This window comes from Excalfactoria chinensis, chromosome 26 (assembly GCF_039878825.1).
Source record: "Excalfactoria chinensis isolate bCotChi1 chromosome 26, bCotChi1.hap2, whole genome shotgun sequence".
NCBI lineage: Eukaryota > Metazoa > Chordata > Aves > Galliformes > Phasianidae > Excalfactoria > Excalfactoria chinensis.
This window is the reverse complement of record NC_092850.1, coordinates 904,933-921,845: the sequence shown is the minus strand read 5'-3', so window position 1 is coordinate 921,845 and position 16,913 is coordinate 904,933. Positions and strand designations below refer to the sequence as shown.

The window sequence follows — 16,913 nt, the reverse complement described above, 5'->3', positions numbered from 1 at the left end:
CCACCAGGCTTGGGAGCAAGACAGAAGGGAATGGGGATAACTTCACTACTTAGCAGGGCTATGCCAGCCAGCAGCAACCTGGGGCACAGACTGCAGCACAGGCACACAGAACGAGAAATGCTGCCAATAAAGTCAAGGCAGAATCTGACTTGCTGGAAGACACTGAAGGAATCCGTCTCCAAAAGATGCACCATTCTCACACTCCATACAGAAAGCAGCAGTTCAGTTGTTTCCAACTACAATACACAAGCATCAAGTAAAATCAGCACAAGCCTCTTGCAAATAATAACATCCTCCTCATGGCTCTGCAGCATTTCATGTTAATCTGCACCAAAAGTTGTGCTGACAGCCCGCAGCCAGACTTGGCTCTGCTACTTCCCCACATGCAGCCTGCAACCAGGGAGGTTATCTACACTACTGGACTTCCAGGAAGGTGCCAGTGAAATTCAGCCCTATCAGGAACTCTCTAAAGCAAAAGCATCGTTACTATGGGTGTGAAGAGCACAGCAGCAATATTTATACCACACAGGTCTGCCATGGTAACAGTCAGACCATGAGTGAGGAAGTGCCTCACAGTTCTGAGGGCCTTCATGTACAGAGAGGGGAACTGCACCAACAGGGGCTCCTGTCCAGCTCCATGGGGGCCCCCATAAGAATGGTCAGTGCCACAGAGCACTTCCAGAAGCCAACGCTGTGGCTCCAGGCTCACACTGCCCATCTTTGGGTGCTCCTTAGCACCATTTGGATACAGGCAAGAGTCACAATGGCCTTAGTCCCTAAAAGAAAAGCACAGAAACACAAGCCTAACTGAGGAAAAAGGAGGAAAAGTCAATGTAGAGCTTTGATGCTGGCATTTGTCCCTGGTGTGTCATTCTCTACAGCTTCTTGGATTAATATTAGGCAGTTAAAAGTTCATAGACTGAGAACATGCAGTCAGAGCTAAGGATGGAGCAGCTCAGGGCTCAGCTGCACATATGCTCCTGGAGTCAGCCACAGAACACACCTGCAAGGCAGAACTGTGCCATTACCTTGGTTAATTAAAGGGAAAGAAGAGCAGAAAGCACACAGCTGACTAAGGTTCAAAGCCAAGGACTGCGATCTCCAAATCCTCTACCCACTGATTTTAAGACAATCACAAGAGAAGCTCTGGAAGAAACACTTCACGTGAGCTGAGCAGGTCCTGACACCCCGTGCAGTGCTGTCACGTGGGGTACAAGCGTTCTGCTTCACACACTGCTGAGAAAACACCCCGGGACATCAAAGCCTGCTTTCCTACTGATCACGAGCACATAAACACCAGTTCGAACCAGACAGCCTTCAGGCAGGCTCAGCACACACTTTCTCTGTGAAAGAAGCATGTGTTGGCCTCCTTCATAGCCCCGTGTTTACAAACCTTGATCGTGTTACCAAAAAAGACTGAAGAGTTTTGAGCTGAAAAAGTGTTTCAGCTTAAAGGAGAATATAAAACTTCTAATTAAGCCTATACTGCTTTCCAGAGAGATCCAGGCTCTCACGATTGAGAGTCACAGTGCAGCATTCAGTGGCAGCACAGTTGGCTCTTTAATACAGTGTCACTGTTCAAAAAGCTTTAAACCTGTGTCAGCATTTTCATTATAAATCCCCTATTTCAGGGCTCTGTAACTTAAACATTAAAAAGGCCTATTCAGTCAGGAAACACAACCCTCAAACAAACCACGCTGTCACTATTTTAAACACAAAATTAAAAGTAAAAAAATAAATAAAAAGGAAAATTCAGCCCATGTGTGCTTTAGTGTTAAAAAACAGACTGTAGTGAGCAAAGCTGTTGCTTTGCAATGAGCGCCCAGCTTGGCAGATGCATCTGCCCCATGTCTGACACATGATGAAGTGTAACACTTGGCCACACCATTCATGTTTTGGACTAAAGAATCAAATTAAGAACTAAACGTTAAAGTTAAAATGTTGTAAAGTTTCCTGGCTGTGCTACCTTCTGTCAGGCTCTGTGGGTTTACCATTACATCTCCTTGATAAAGCATAGTTTCACTTTCACCCTGCACAAGCAATAATACAATTCCAAGAGGAGGAAAAACTCTACCAGAGAAAACAGGTGGGGAAACATGCTCCTCTTTATCAGCACCCGTCAGCCATCCCAGCCACTGCATGAAACAATCAGATATAAAAACACCACTTCAAATTAGACAGCAAGCTTTGAGTACCAGCCATGGCTCCATTCACTTCAGCACTCCCTACCAGGGAAGCCAGCAGGTAGATCTGGAAACATCTGAAAGCATTTCAGTGCCCAACTCTGCACGGTGCCACTGCTCAGCACTGAGATCTGACACACTTCAGTACGCTGCTCTGGCAATGCTTAAAACAAGTACTTTAAGAGCATTCAAGCACTCGTCCTTCAGAGTGCTCACAGTGGAGCTTCACTGGTGGGTTAAGCCACTAAAGGTATGGTCTTATTTTAGGAAAACAGGACTAGAAAGACCAAGTGAATGGATAACCATCAACAAAGAGCTGAGATGAAGCCAGAATTCAGGCTTCTGAAGCCTGCAGCTGGCATCCTAACTAGCAAAGGCTGCAGAGTTTTTACTGCTGTAGGGGATGCACAGCATCCCCTGAACTCAGAGCAAAATACTGGCATGTGATTCTCCGCTGAAGCACTTCCCAAAGCCAACTGCTGCTTAGTTTAGCAGTGTCCACTCAGTGCTCAACATTTCAAACAACATGAGACTCATGAAAAAACACAACATACAGCCTGTATCTTTTTGTCCATATTTACAACCATGGCAGTGCACAGACCAGAAAAAAAACCCTACAGGATCCCAGTGATGAACCCGCAGAACCCGCCCTCCAAAGGACCATCTCATTTCACTTGTAAATGGAGCACGTTAACTCACAGTAGGATTGAGCCCTCTTACACTGATGTTTATGGTTACTTTTGAGAACGGAGCTCTTTCTCAGACATTGCATCGGTAATTAATTATGTTAAGAACTGGGTATGCAGGTGACTGCTAACAGCATCGGAGTTAAGAGCCTGCTGGCACAAGCTCTACCCTCTACAGGCTCTTAATTGGGCCATTAAGAACCGCACCACAACATGCAGACACGGGCTTTGAGGTTGTGCTGATGGTTTCTAAGTATATTTAACAGCGCTCGATTCAAAAGTGACTGAATTAAGTGTAGAAGTGAGGACTCAGCCTCTGCACAGCGCGGTTCCCTTCCCAGCACTGGGCTGCATGCAGCGACAAGGTTGGCTTTTGCTTTGGGTGACTGCTATTGGGAAACAATACAGAGGCCCCTTCACCTCTCACACAGCAGCCGGTAGGGCTCCTCCAGACCCCCCCTGCCGTGTGCTGGGTGCTCCCCACCAGCTCGGACTGCCCAGGTCCCACCCGTGGCCTTTGGAGCACCATCATGGACAGGACACCGCAGCTCCGAGCTGTGTCAAAGCCTCGCCAGCTCTCCATGAAGGATTTTCCCCTCACATCTGACACACCGGACACGAACCAGCGCCCGCCCGAGGGAAGCGAATGGACAGCCCTGCGCCCCCACAACACCCCCAAGGCCGGAGCCTTCCACCCACCGAGAACCGGAGCTCCAGAAAGAGCCGCCCCCCACCCCGTGCCTCTTACCCTTACCTGCGCTGTGGGCTCAGGCTCCCGCCCGGCAGCCACCACCGCCTTCCGGCTTGCCCTCAGAGGCCGCCATCTTGTGGGAGGGGCACGGACTTCCGGGCGGAAGTAGGCGGAGGGCGCCACCCTGGGGCCGGGGGCTTCGGGGGGGGGGGGAGGAGGAGGAGGAGCCCCCATCCCCACCTCGCTGCCCTCCGCTTGTTCCTATAGGGCTCTTTTTAAGTTGCTTTTGTTGGATCTTTGCCCCGGTTCAATCCCAGGACAACGAGAACAAAAAAATCCCCCACGGGGTCACGTAAAGAAACACTCCAGATAAGGCTATTTTTGCATTGGTATCTCTAACACGGCAATGCAGGGCTGTGTTCAGTTGATTCCCAGAAGGGAAATGCCAATACAGCACAGCCGGCTCTATCAGGCTCTGAGCACCGGCTGCGCTCCTGGCTGCATTGAATTGCCTTCACCTGTGCTCTCAGGTCTTTTTCCTTGGGTGTTCAATCAGTGGTTCAAGCTGGGACTCAACAGTTCCTTTACAGTCATTCATTTCTATGGGTTAAAATCCCCCCAGAGCTGTTTGTTTAGTGTGATACAGCTATAAACCAAAGGCTGGATGAAACAGCACAGATCCTTCCAGCCTCTTCCTATGACCAGTGCCATCCCAGCACAGCGCTCGCCTCCTTTCCATTTCTCACCCCAATTCCCATTTCAGGCACGAACCTGATGGCCCTGCAGCCCCCTCCCCACCCCTAGAAGCTTCCACAAGAGAGCACTGAAAGCCTCTATCCTAACAACCACCTCTGGATAAGGAAGGGGAGGACTTGCGTATACCTACATGGGATTGTGCTGGGTTGAGTGCTGGTGCTGTATGAGACATAGGAAAGCCCCCCATGAGTTCTTGAGGCTGCAGCAAAGCCCCTGCTGCAGGCAGTGATGAGCTTCGTGCCAAGCACTTTTGTCTGTAACCCCAAACAGCGTTCCTAGGAAGTGCTCTGCCTTACCCAAAAGCCTTTCCCAGGCAGCTGGACCTTTGGGGGGGGGGGGGCAGCAGATCTTGGGGGAACAGGATCAAAAACACGAACATCAGGGCCCTGGTCCAGCAGTGCTGGCTTGCATGCATGCTGCAGGGTCGCTGCCACAGCCGTGTCAGGGTGAGCTTGGCCACATTGCGTGCACTGAGTTCCTGTTTCTTCCCACAGCCTGGAAATCCCCTGACTTTCCGCTGGGTTGGGGTACCCTGCGTCCATGCTGCCCTACAGCTTTAGCAAGGGACAGCACGGAGGTGGAGAATGGATCCACAGCTCTGGGGGTGTGGGCTGGGGACCTGCAAAGTCCCCTCAGGCCTGGGGAGCCCCTTCCTAGAGTATCACCTCTGGGAGGCTCCTGGGAGCAGAGCGCAGCTGATGCAGCCCGGATGGGAGCTGCAGAGGAGGCAGTGGGAGCTGCTCCTGTCTGGGGTTCTTTGGTGTGGATGTTTTCCAATCAATTCTGCTCTGTTGCTGCTGGGAACTCGGCCCTCTTGGGAAGGGGAAGCACAGCACTTACCAGAATTTGGGTGATTGCTTTCCAGCACTTTGGACTCGGTGCCAAGATCAAACTAAATCACATGTGGCCAGGAACTATCATGAGAGAAGCAGGGAGAAACAGTGTTATGGGGCCCTGAGGCTAGGAGAATGCAGAACTGTGGGTCCTGGGGCAGCTGTGTGTCCTTCTGTGCAGGCATTCTCTGATCCAGTCTCAGTCTGGTATCCTCAGCCTTGAGCTCCTGCTGCCCAGAGATGGAGAGGGGTTCATGGAGCCCAGTGCTACTGTGCTGGTTTCCCTCTTTGGTGTTCACTTGTGTGTATGGCCCCGTATGCTGGCAGACTGCTCATACTCTTTAAATAAAGGTAGAGATTCACATGGAACTGAATTGCTTCCAGGAGAAGGGATTAAAACACCCCTTAGTGCAAAAGTCAAAAGAACAAGAATCTCGACTTCTTCCAACGAACACGAATCTCAGCTTATCCCAAGGAAACCACCGCACGGGTCATATCGGAAAAGCTTTTAGCATTGCTTTCAGCAGTTCTTTTCTAACATCATCCAAAAGCAGATGACAACAGCTGGAGGTGATGCCATATCCAAGGACGGAGCCTCTGGGAGCAGCCGATTGAAGGTAGGCTCTGCAGGGTTGTGGGTGCGAGGAGCTGGGACACACGGGGGCCCTACAGGCCTGTGAGCTCTGCTGTGCACTCGGCCAGGAGGTGGCAGCTCTTGCCGTTCTCGAGATGCTGCTGCAAGGATCCAGCAAGGAGAAAGGCAGCAACAACATCTTTGTGAGGTCAGGGTGAGGTGTGGAGGGGCTGCAATGAGAACACGGACAGGCACAGAAGCACTAACGGCACCTCTGGCCCGAGAACGTCTGTTTGTGAGGACGTACCTGAGGTAAACCGCAGGCTTTGGCAATGTGGGAGACTCAACAGCCGGGTCCTTCCCAGCTGCTGGGTGGACACCTGGAGGACACCGCCATGCACATTCAATTTAGCACCAAACGTACAACTCAGCAGATAAAGTTCAAGACGGGGTGTGATTCCGGAGCGTTTGTGCAGCGTTTAAGGACGAGCTGTACAACAGGCCCCGCCCGGACCCACCGAGGGCGCGGCAGTACAGGCCCAGGCCTAATGCGCGCCGCCGCTCCCTCCTCCACCCGTCTCCATGGCAACCACTTCCCCTTCGCCCTTCGCCCTTTGCCCCCTACGGCCGGCAGCAGTGACGGACAGCTCTCTCAGCCTATCACGACGCGTCGCCCCCCACCCGAGTGAAAGGGCGGGCTGGAAACTCCGTGAACCAACCGGAAGCGAAAGCCGCTGGGCCGGCCCCGCCTCTTCGTGGCATGATCGCAGCCAACCAGAGGGCGAGCTCGCGGGGGCGGGGCCGGCGCGACGGCCAATGGGAAAGGACGTCGGTCGCCAGGGAGGCGCAAGGGCCGGGGGGGGGGGGGGCAACGGCGGGAGCGCGGCGGGGCCGGGCGGGGGCGGGAGGTAAACAAAATGGCGGCGGCGTGCGCGCTGCGGCGGCGGCGGCGAAGGGGGTAACGGGGATAAAGGGGCGCGGTTCGGCCGGAGCGGGCCCCGAGGCGAGTCCGTGGGGGCAGAGCGGGGACGGTGGCCGGTGGGGATCTCTGCGAGACGATTGGACGCCAAGGGAGCGCGGCGCCGGGGCCCGGCCCGGTCCGAGGCCCGGCAGCGGGGAGGGAGGACGAGGCCTTTAGGCCCCCCCGCTCCCTTCCCCGTGTTGGCAGCGCAGCGCGGGGCCCGGCGCTGACGGAGCGGTCCCGGCGCACGGGGAAGGGCGTTCCGTGGGCCACTCCCAGCTCGCGGAGCCCGGCGGTGGTGGCGGCAGCGGCCCAGGAGCGTGCGGAGCCTTCTGTGCTCGCCTCGCTCCTTCCCCTCTCTGGGAGGGTCTGTGTTGCTGCCTGCGGCCCGGCTGACACCTGTAGGGGCGACCCGTGAAGAGTCGGTTCCCCTTCCCTCGCTTCCTTCCTTTGCGTAGGGAATGGGGCGCTGGGGGCAGCCGGCACAAGGGTTTGTTGCTTCTTGAGCTGTCCCGCACCTTGTTGCTGTCCGCACGGCTCCGGGGTTTGTCTGTCTGCCGGTGGGGTTTGGCTGTCCAACACCCGCTGACCCTGGGAGCAGCAGCGGTGACACATCATGTGCCAGGCGCAATCCAGGTGGCTGAAGGATGCCCCTGGGAGATCTCAATAGGCACCGAAGGCCTCAAACTTTTGTAGGCGTGAAAAGTGAAGAAATTAGAATTGTCGCTGAAAACTCTTTCAAAGAAACTTGGTTCCAGCTTCCAAACGGCTGAAAAAAGCCCCAAGATCTGCTCTAGTGCTTGGAAGGTGAAGGCTGCAGGGCAGGAGCGCTTTCCCCCGCCATCCTGCTGGGAGCTGGTGCCTGTGCTGTACTGGGAATGGAAAGCCACGAACGAGACTTGGCAGTGGTCTGTTTTATGTGATGGTCTGAGGTCCCCAGGATGACCTAGCACTTACCTTCACAAACTGGGCCAAGCAAAAGGCCGAAGTGACTTGAAAGAACCCTAGTGGTGGGACCGGGCCAAGGAGCAAAGCGAGTCCCAACCTGGTTGTGTCTGATCAGAGCTATATATTCTTCTTAAGAGACCCGTTACTGGAGCAGACCTGGATCTTTTAGCATCCACTTGAGCTGGAAGCGGCTCATAGTTTTGTTTTGTTGTTTTTTGGCTTTGTTTTTTTTAATTAACGTTTGTACAATCTTCTGGATGTTTTTTTTTCGAGAAGGAGTAAAAGGGAGCGTTGGAAACAAACCAACAGGATTAAAACCCTGAGAGCTTAAGGAAGACAGGTTAAAGAACTTAATCCAGGATGGATATGCAGGAGCCTCAGCAGCTGGGTATGTTTGGAGAGAGCGAGCTGATGTCTGTGGGGATGGACACTTTTATCCATCGCATCGACTCGACTGAAGTCATCTACCAACCACGGCGGAAAAGGGCCAAGCTCATTGGCAAGTACTTGATGGGAGACTTGCTTGGAGAAGGATCTTATGGCAAAGTCAAGGAGATGCTGGACTCTGAAACCCTGTGTAGGAGAGCTGTGAAGATTCTGAAGAAGAAGAAGCTCCGCCGAATTCCCAACGGGGAGGCAAACGTGAAAAAGTGAGTAAATGTTTCGGGTAGTTGGGAACTGAGGGGGTGAAACTTCTGTCTTCGTTTTCCAGCTGAAGTTCTGCGTCGTTTGAACTAATGCTTCATAAGCTATTAAGGAATGTCTTCCCTCCTCAGCTGTGTGGATGAGGGCTCCTAACCTTGTCCTGGCTGAGGACAGGGCAGGGGGCAGCTCCTTCCATTGAATGGGAGTGCAGCAGCATTGGGCAGTGTCTGTGTGCCCAGGAGGGGCTGTGCTCTCCAACTCTTCACACACTGATTGCTGCCACCCGCGTCAGTGCTGGGATGTGATCCCATGCATTGTGGGCATACCAAGCCTTGGGTTTTATTCTTGGGTTCTCTTTTGGCTAATGAGTTTAGGAAGCAATTCAATGCTCTTTTCAGTTCATTTCTGCAGCTGTAAAATAAGAGACGAGGGTTGTCAACCTCTTTTCAGTGACTCAAGATCCGTGCTTGGAAGGTTTTCCAAGTGCCAGTTACATACTGATTAGTCAGGGCACAAGTAACTAATTAAAACCTTCTGTGGGGAGAAGCCTGGTGTTATGCTTCATTTGCGGGACTCGTTAGGTGGAACTTTCCCTTTCAGCAGCATTGTGCCCTGCACACGAAGACCTCCTCGCAGCCTGTTTCCCACAGCAAGCTGTTTGTTACAGCCCTGAGAGATGGTTGTTTATCTGCTGGGAGGGGAGAGCCTCCTGCAGCTGCAATGGTTTGCACAGGCTTATCTCATAGCAGGAGGGAGGACTTGGGGGGGGGGGGTGGGGGGGTGTTTAGAGGACTCTTGTGTTGCGACGTGCTGAGCGCAGGGCTCTGACCCAGCAGAGTCTTGTTTCTGTTTCTCAGTTTGGTTTGAGTTCGTGAGCTCAGCTGCGAGATACTTCACGTCCTGTACCTTGTGTCAGCTCCTGGAGTTTGCCTTCTAACCTTCAATGACAGGCATAGTGACAGAGCAGGCACAGGGCTCAGCACCGGGACCTCCCTTTGCTGGCTCAAGTTCAGAATAAGAGTGAACCGCTGGTTAATGTGTAATGAAATGTTTCTTGTTTTTCTGGTAGAGGCACGGGCGCCCTGTTCCATCCCTTCCCTTCTACCCAGAGCTCTGCTGTGAAGTGGGAGATTGTTTCTTTTTTTCACTGGGACTTCAGGTTTTTTTTTCTCCTGGTAGTGAAGAAATACTTCCAAACACCAGGGGAGATATTGATGTCAGAACTATGGGGATGGTTCTGAGTCCCAAAGTGAACCCTGTGCAAGTTTTATTCATGCACGGTGCCTGTCTGGGAATGTCTGATTTGCCTTCGTTAGGGTTAATTAGTGAAGCAGACTACCTGAGTTTTGCTTTGCTTGGCTGTGGCTGTTTTGCTGGCTCAGCCTTGCTTCAAAACACAGAGGCAGGTTTTAAACGTTGCTTCCTAATGAAGGCTTTACTTGGGCTCAAGTTCCTATTCTTGTCACCTTGTCCTTCTCTTAGGCCACCCGTTCATTTCCTTTATCTGCATGATCAGTGGTGATTTCTTTTAAAGGCAAAATGCTGTATTTTAGCCATACTCTTTTACTACACAACTCTGAGCTAATCAGAACCATCCAGCCCCACTGTGATAGGCGGTGAGAACCATCTCCTCTTTCAATGGAGCTGCTGATCGGGCATCAAACCCTTACTGTCTGCCCTGTCAGTTGGGTGGGGGGGCAGCACATGGTGGCATTTAACAACACGTGTCCCCACGTTAAGGCTTTATTTCCAGGTGGTGCTGGAAAGCACCGTGTGATCCCTTTTTAATGTCACGCTGCTTGGCCACGCTCCATTGGCGTTTGGCTTTCTTCAACTCCATTTGAACGGCTTTATTGGGTGCTTGATACCCTGCAAGCTGTTGGCATGTCATAAAAAGAAGAACCTCAGTCTGTAGAACCAAACAGCACAATTTGGTTCACGTTCTTTGTTGAAAGTTGCTCATTACTTCACTCATGTAATGCCTGTTAGTGAGACTTGCAGTCCTGCTGGTGGCCTTATCTGCAGAAGGGTGTCTGCAGCGTGGTACGTGTCAGATATGATTGTGATGAGCTGTGTAATCTTTGCAAACATCCTGACTTCAACTGGTGCCCTTTGAGATGAAAAGCCTCCTCTCTTATCCCTGGCATGGAAATGCTGCTCCGTGCTCACTGCCTTGCCAGCACCCCCAGCAGTACGTGCAGGCAGAGGGCTCTTAGGGCAGGATGCAGGCAGCTGCTCCCTGGGTATGAGAGGTGGATGAGAGTGGGACTCCTGAGTAGTGAGTTGTTTGCTTTGCTGCAGGTCACAGAGTCACATCTGAAGCGGAGCCTCCTCTATGAGCTTAACTTCACATTATGCTGCTAATGTGTTTGAGCGCCCTGGCAGTGGAGCTGAGCGGCTGTACTATTTCTGTCTCAAAATACCTCCTTTTGTTTTTCTTCTTCCTTAACTGTGAAGACGGAGCTCATTCCTCCAGCAGTTTGATCTCCCATCTTGGTTTCTAACCGAGCTTGGTTTGTATGGCAGGGATGTAATTGATTTATAATAATGGCCTCATGCCCCTGCAGTTATCCCAGGGTGTTTCTGCTTTGCTGCTGCAGAGGTGAAGACGAAGCTCCTATTAATTGTGTGTTGTCCAAGAAATTCCCTAGAAATCAGTTCCTAGGCCGTCAGCTCTTGAGTAATTACATGAGCAAGTCATACACAGGGAGCAATGACAAGCAGGGAGTAATGAGCTGCCTGGGGGGTGGGACAGGCCTGCACCCATACTGCAGCCTGGGCACACAGGGCAGGCACTGCAGCAGGGGATGTGGGTCTTATTGTGCAGTTCTGGGCCCTCAAGGTTGGGGCTGAAATACATTACGGGGTTCTCATAGCAAATGGGATGATTCTTCTCTATTCCCATGAATCATCCAGTTCTGCTCCTGGAAGGTTGGCCTGGAAGAGCTCTGTAAGCCCTCAACGCTCATACTGGAGTTTAAACTCTGCATCACATCTCCTAACTCAGTGTGGGGATCTCTGTGTGCTCTCAGTCTCTACAAAGGGAGGCTGGGGTGGCTTGTTGAGCCAGCTGGTGCTGTGGCTATTTGCTGCTTCCACTTGATGCCAAGAAAGAGTTCAGTAGGATTGCCAGAAAGGTGGAAGAATAATAGTTTAATAGAAGTTTAATAAAACCGTGTGCTAATAGCCTCCCATTTTAATTAAGTGTTTGGGACTTTCTACGCATATCCCCAGTGTCTTGTACTGTACTTACCATGCTGGGTGATTACTTAGATTTGAATATATGCTCATTAGAATTCTTCTGAGGCTGGAAATGTGCAGTAGGCCTGCAATGTGCTGATGTGGGCTTGCAAATTGAGAGGCCTGCTGAAGGAAGGGCTTGCAGTGAGCTGCAGGGTGTGTGCTCAAAGCTGACTCATCCCAGCCAGCCCATCCAACAGGGGAGATCTGGGGTGGGGTGGGATGGGTGGCACAGTGCTGTGCCATGGGTTGTGTTAGGTGTCAGTTTCCTCTGCCATCCTCCTGGCCCTGCGTAGCGCAGTGAAGCACCCAAACACCTGGCTCTGCTTCAGATCAATTGCCCTCCCTTCTGCTGGGAGAGAGATCTGACTGCAAAAAACAAGGATTACGATTTAAATTCCATATTGCTTTTCAGAAGGAACGAGGAGATGAAGTTGCAGCAGCTGGTGAGGTCTGGAAAACATGGATGAGCTGCAGGGATACGGGGCTTCCCAGCACTGTCATTGAAACATCACAGTGCAAAGTGCAAAGAAAGCAGCAGGGTGGAGTGCTCTGTATGGTTAGCCTTTGGGGGGTGGAGGTAAATACAGGCAACTTCTGACAATGTAAGTACTGAGGTCCATTTAAGTGATGAAGTCTGAAAACCAAATGGGATCGGAGGTGGCTGTGGCCGGGCTGCTTCCATTCCTCTGCCCTTTCAGTATGCAAGGGGAGCTAAAAATAATCTCCTCTGGGAAATGGGCTGCTTGGCCCCTGCCCCAGATGTGGGTGTGCTTCATTGCTGTTTGGGATTGGTGGTTCACGGTGTCCTTTGGGGGGGGAGAAATGGCAGAAATATGCAATATTTATCAGGCTTTTAAAGGTGGGAGGAATTGGTGTTTGTGCTTTCAAGCGGCGTTACAGGGGATGAGCTGCTAGGATGAGGATTTAAAACGTGTTCCTAATATTGGAAGCTCTCTGCCTTCGCAGAAAGCAGTCCTACTTAAATGTGTGTTTGCTCTGTCTGAGCTCAGCCATCTCCCTTCATTATGCAGGAACTTCTTAGAGCTCCACTAATGCTGGCTGCAGTTCTATGCTAATTTAATCCACTTCGGCCTTTTGGTCATTACTATAATTAGAGCAGCTGCATCACTTTGCAAATCTGCCTGCCATTTAAACTAAACACTCTTCCGAGCTTTGCCTTGTTATTCCAAGTTTCTGTTCAGATATCCTAATTCTTAAAGCCTGCTTCTGTCCTGCTCCTTGGAGGAGCTGTTACTGGTTTGCTAATCGGACACGGTGCAGCACCAAGTCATTCTGCTCGTTAGTGGAGATGGTCTAATTGTGCAAGCAAGGGGTGGGAGCTCTCTGAGCTCCATGCATTGTGCTTGGGCAGAGGCTCTCCCCTCTGAAGCTGTGCTCCGAGTTCCTCGCAGTGCAGGCTGGTAAACGTGGCCCTGCTTTTCTAAGGGACTTAGCAGTGGTAGGAAGAGGAGCTGGTCTGTGGTTCAGGACCTGCCTGGAGCAGAGCAGTGGAGCGGAGCTGAGTGCCTGCACTGCCAGCCAGAGCACTCCGACCTGCCTGGCCTGATCCTCCTGTTTCTCCTCCTTACAGCTGGCAGCAGTGGGGTTCTGCAGGCTGACTTGAATGTAAAAGATACTGAAATTCGGTAGTTTGGGACAGAGTACAAAATTGCAGGAGACCAAGATCTAAACAGTAGATGTGAGATGGCACCCAGGGGTCCATTTCCATTGCCAAAGGGAAAGGGTGGCAAGGCACCTTCCCTGGGTTTTGTAGTTTATCTTCTGTCTTCTGCTGGACAGGATCCCTGGCTGGGGGACCTAAGGCTGCATGGTGTTAGTGGGAATGGTTCTCCTTGTATCCAGCACCTAGGGAGTGTTGTTATGGGCTGGCCTGGAGCTCGGGACCACACAAGGCCTTCTCTATAGAGGTAACCTTCAGTGAAGCAGCTGGGACTAATACAGCCTGAAGTGTAACCATCCATGTGATTTAGAAACATTAGTTTCATTCCACAGTAAGGAAATAGACTTGGAAAATGTAATGTTTTTCCTTTTCTTTTCCTGCAGGGAAATTCAGCTCCTGCGACGACTGCGGCACAAAAATGTTATCCAGTTGGTAGATGTGTTATACAATGAAGAGAAGCAGAAAATATATCCTTTTTAACGCAGCGCTTGAAGGTTTGAATTCTTGTTATTTTCCACTGTAGTGCTGAATCACTATAATTCTGCTTTTGTTGAGGCTCTTCTGAATGTTCCTTACACTTACAATTGCTTTCACTAGCATTAAACCTCTTGCGTGCCTGGAGTGCTTCCACTTTTAATGCTTTCTTAAAGTTCCCCAACTTCAGTGTAAAATATTGTCCCCAGGTTACACATACAGGACTGCAATAGGAAAGAACTGCCCCTCCAGGGCTGTTTTATTATGTGATCTTCCCCACTCGGGCATGAAAGCAGCTGCAGGTCTGTCACTTTGTGCTGCTGGTGGTGTGTCAGAGCTTTTTTTTCCCTTAAAGTTGGATCTCTTACTGTTTATGCTTTGCAAAAAGTCCATTTTTGTCAAGTTTTTGTCGTATTTTTTTCCTTTACGCCCTTGGCAATGGTTCCGTGTATTTATTTATTATTTACCCCTTGGAAAAAATGAAAAATAAATAAAAATCCATGTGTTGTGGCATCTGGATATCAGCAGTGCTGCCTTCCACAGGGACAGCCGGGTCGTGTGGTCTGGCATGAGATGAGATGGGCTCCTGCCTGGGTTTGCTGTGCTCTGCCGTTCGTGTGAATGTCCCTTGTGCTTTCAGTGACCTCCAGCTTGTAATGGTCATGAGATAAGAAGTGTATTGCTCCTGTGAGACGTGCAGCTCTGGAAACTGAGCTGTGCCTTGTGATCTCAGCACATCTCTCAGACTTCAATGTGCTGTTCCAATGCAAGGTGTCTTACAAACATACCCAGACACCAACTGATGTGCTCCTGTGCCTTAACGTGAGTGAAATGAAGGTGGGTGGCTGGAAGGTTCCTAGTGAGTGCCCTTGGACCAGTCTGTAAGCTTACTGAGCTGATCTGCTGTTGTCTGTGTTACAAATAGCTGCTCTTATTTTGACAGCGTTTTCCAAATACCGTCTCGCAATTAACAGTACTTCACAAAACGGGTCATTTAATTTTGTGCTTTAATTAGATCAAATTCCCTGCCACCAAATCACTGATATAAAAAAGCATGACAACTTTCACTTGTGTTTTGTAGCCTTAACAGACTGAAGGGACTGTAATTCAATTACTGTCTGCAGAAAGATACCACTTAATTAAGAAGCTGGGATGCTGACGGAGAAGTGTGTCGAAAAGGAGCCCAAGAGAGACCTCGTGTGTTGGTAGTAGGTGATGACAACCCAGAATGGTCATTCAGAAAAGTTTTGACCTCTCTAAGCTAGAAGGGATGCTTTTACTCCTTCCCTGTTATTTATTTAGGGGAAAATAAAGCAGAAAAAAATCCTTCTTTCCAGAATGAACAACGCTGCATTTGAAACTGGCCCTTAAAAGAAGGGAGGATTCTATTCTTGCCCTGGTGTTGTGTTGCTGAAGTGCAGGCTTCAGCTGTGCTTATTCCCAGGAAGGTGCTGTTCTAACAGCTTGCCTTTCTAGTCAAAGCCTTCAAAGATTTCCTTGGTAATAGGAAAGCTGTGATGACTGGATTAAAAACATCGAGCACCTTTAGTATTTAATGGGTTGCTCTGCTGACCTGCTGATGCTGGGAATGCAGCGCTGGTGATGAATGGAGAACTGATCCAGGCAGAAAATAACCCCTGTTGAACAAGCAGCATCGCAGCTGGCACCCTGACTTGACAGCTTCTGTTAGCAGTGTGTGCAGCTGTGCGTGGGAGCAGAAGCCTATTGATGAGTAGAAATGAGAGCTTTGCTTGTCTTGGGGGCACCTGTGTTAAATCTGCTCTGCCTGGAAGTTTGTGTTGGAATCTGGCTGACCGGCCAGGAATGGGCAGCTGTAGAGGAGGGGGTGAGAAGCAGGTGATGAAGCCAAAAATCAGGTGGTTCTTTCTAGAAAGACTGAGAGCTGAGCTTTGTTTCCTAACTGGTAGCCCGTATAATCCATTGTAAGTATTGCTTTGTTGAAGATGGGGAGAGTTGTTGTCTTCCACATCACTGTGATACACATAATCCCTATCCTTTTACTGGGGTAAGAATTTATAGGAATGAAAGTTGGGCTCTTGCTGCTGTTTTGGCTTCTACTGATCAATTGTGCCTATCACAAAATCTACAGCACTTCAGCATCTCTCTGAAGATCCTCATGTGGGGGCACAAGCATTAATGCAGAGTATTTGTCAAGGGTTTGGAGCTAGGTGGGATGTTCTACACAAGGGCAGCAGTTTCTAACTTGGATCCCACTTAAAATGCAGGTCATCTCTTTAGCCTGTTTTGCCTCGAGAGCATCCTGGGAGATAAACAACTTTATTTTGGGCTTAGGTTAAGAAGGCATCTGCTAGGATTAATTAGTGACTGAAGAAATGTGTTGTTACTGGAGAATATGGGTTGTCTGCATGCCCGTGTCTGCACTCTGCATCTCAGAGCTGCACTGCCTTGCCAACCCACCAGATGTCTCAGGGTCTGTCACAGCCCCTCAGTGTGCACTGTGCCTTTCCAAGCCCTGGGAGAAGGGAGCAGAGCAATGACTGCTCCGGGCACTTCTGTCACTTCCATTGTATAACCCCAACATTGAGACATAAGGAGATGAAAACTGGGACATGCTGGAAGAGAACAAATACTAAGAAGTGCCACCAGCTCTTGGCACTCCTGTAGATTTTCTTAATCTGTGTGTTTTCCATAAAGCCTCCCAACTCTCTCTAGGGTTCCTTTCCTGTCAGTGAAATGCTACTGTGAGGATGGGGTGAGCAGCAGCAGTTAAGGAGTGTGTATGCACCTTTCTGGGTGGGGAAATGAAGAATGACAACCTCAATGAGGGCATAGGAGCTCACTTACGTCCCAGGTATGAAAGGGCACATAGCATCTTCCTGTAGGCAGCTGAGAATGGGGCTGCAGTCCTCATGCAGCATCTGCCTGGAAAGCAGCTCACTCTGAAGCTTCCTTAACACTGCCTTCACGTATATGGTGATGGAGTACTGTGTGTGTGGGATGCAGGAGATGCTCGACAGTGTCCCAGAAAAGAGGTTTCCAGTTTTTCAGGCTCATGGGTAAGTACAGGTTTGTTCCTACATCAGCTTCTCATCACTGATCTTCCAAATTGAAGGGTATACTCTGCTGGCTGCCTGTTGAGTAAAACTAACTCGGTGTAATGAGCCCATTTGTTACATCCATGGGGGGGAACCTAATGAAAGAATGGCAGAAAGAACCCTTGGATTCTGAGGAGAAAGGCATCTTTCTGCTTTTGTTT

The 16,913-nt window shown here is 50.5% G+C and overlaps 2 protein-coding genes across 3 annotated transcripts in view; one reads left to right on the top strand and one right to left on the bottom strand.

The window, feature by feature from the left end:
* Positions 1-3,755, bottom strand: part of SBNO2 (strawberry notch homolog 2) — a 50,049-nt gene extending 46,294 nt beyond the window's left edge. Inside the window, exon 1 of the mRNA XM_072357661.1 lies at positions 3,624-3,755. The gene's annotated coding sequence lies outside the window, so the exon portion shown is untranslated. The remainder of the gene's footprint in view (positions 1-3,623) is intronic.
* Positions 3,756-6,606: 2,851 nt separating this feature from the next.
* Positions 6,607-16,913, top strand: part of STK11 (serine/threonine kinase 11) — a 32,081-nt gene continuing 21,774 nt past the window's right edge. For both annotated transcript variants that reach the window (XM_072357373.1, XM_072357372.1), the window contains exons 1-3: positions 6,607-8,282; positions 13,585-13,668; positions 16,624-16,713. In XM_072357373.1, coding sequence (XP_072213474.1) covers positions 7,993-8,282; positions 13,585-13,668; positions 16,624-16,713 — 464 coding nt within the window. In that variant the 5' untranslated portion in view covers positions 6,607-7,992. The remainder of the gene's footprint in view (positions 8,283-13,584; positions 13,669-16,623; positions 16,714-16,913) is intronic.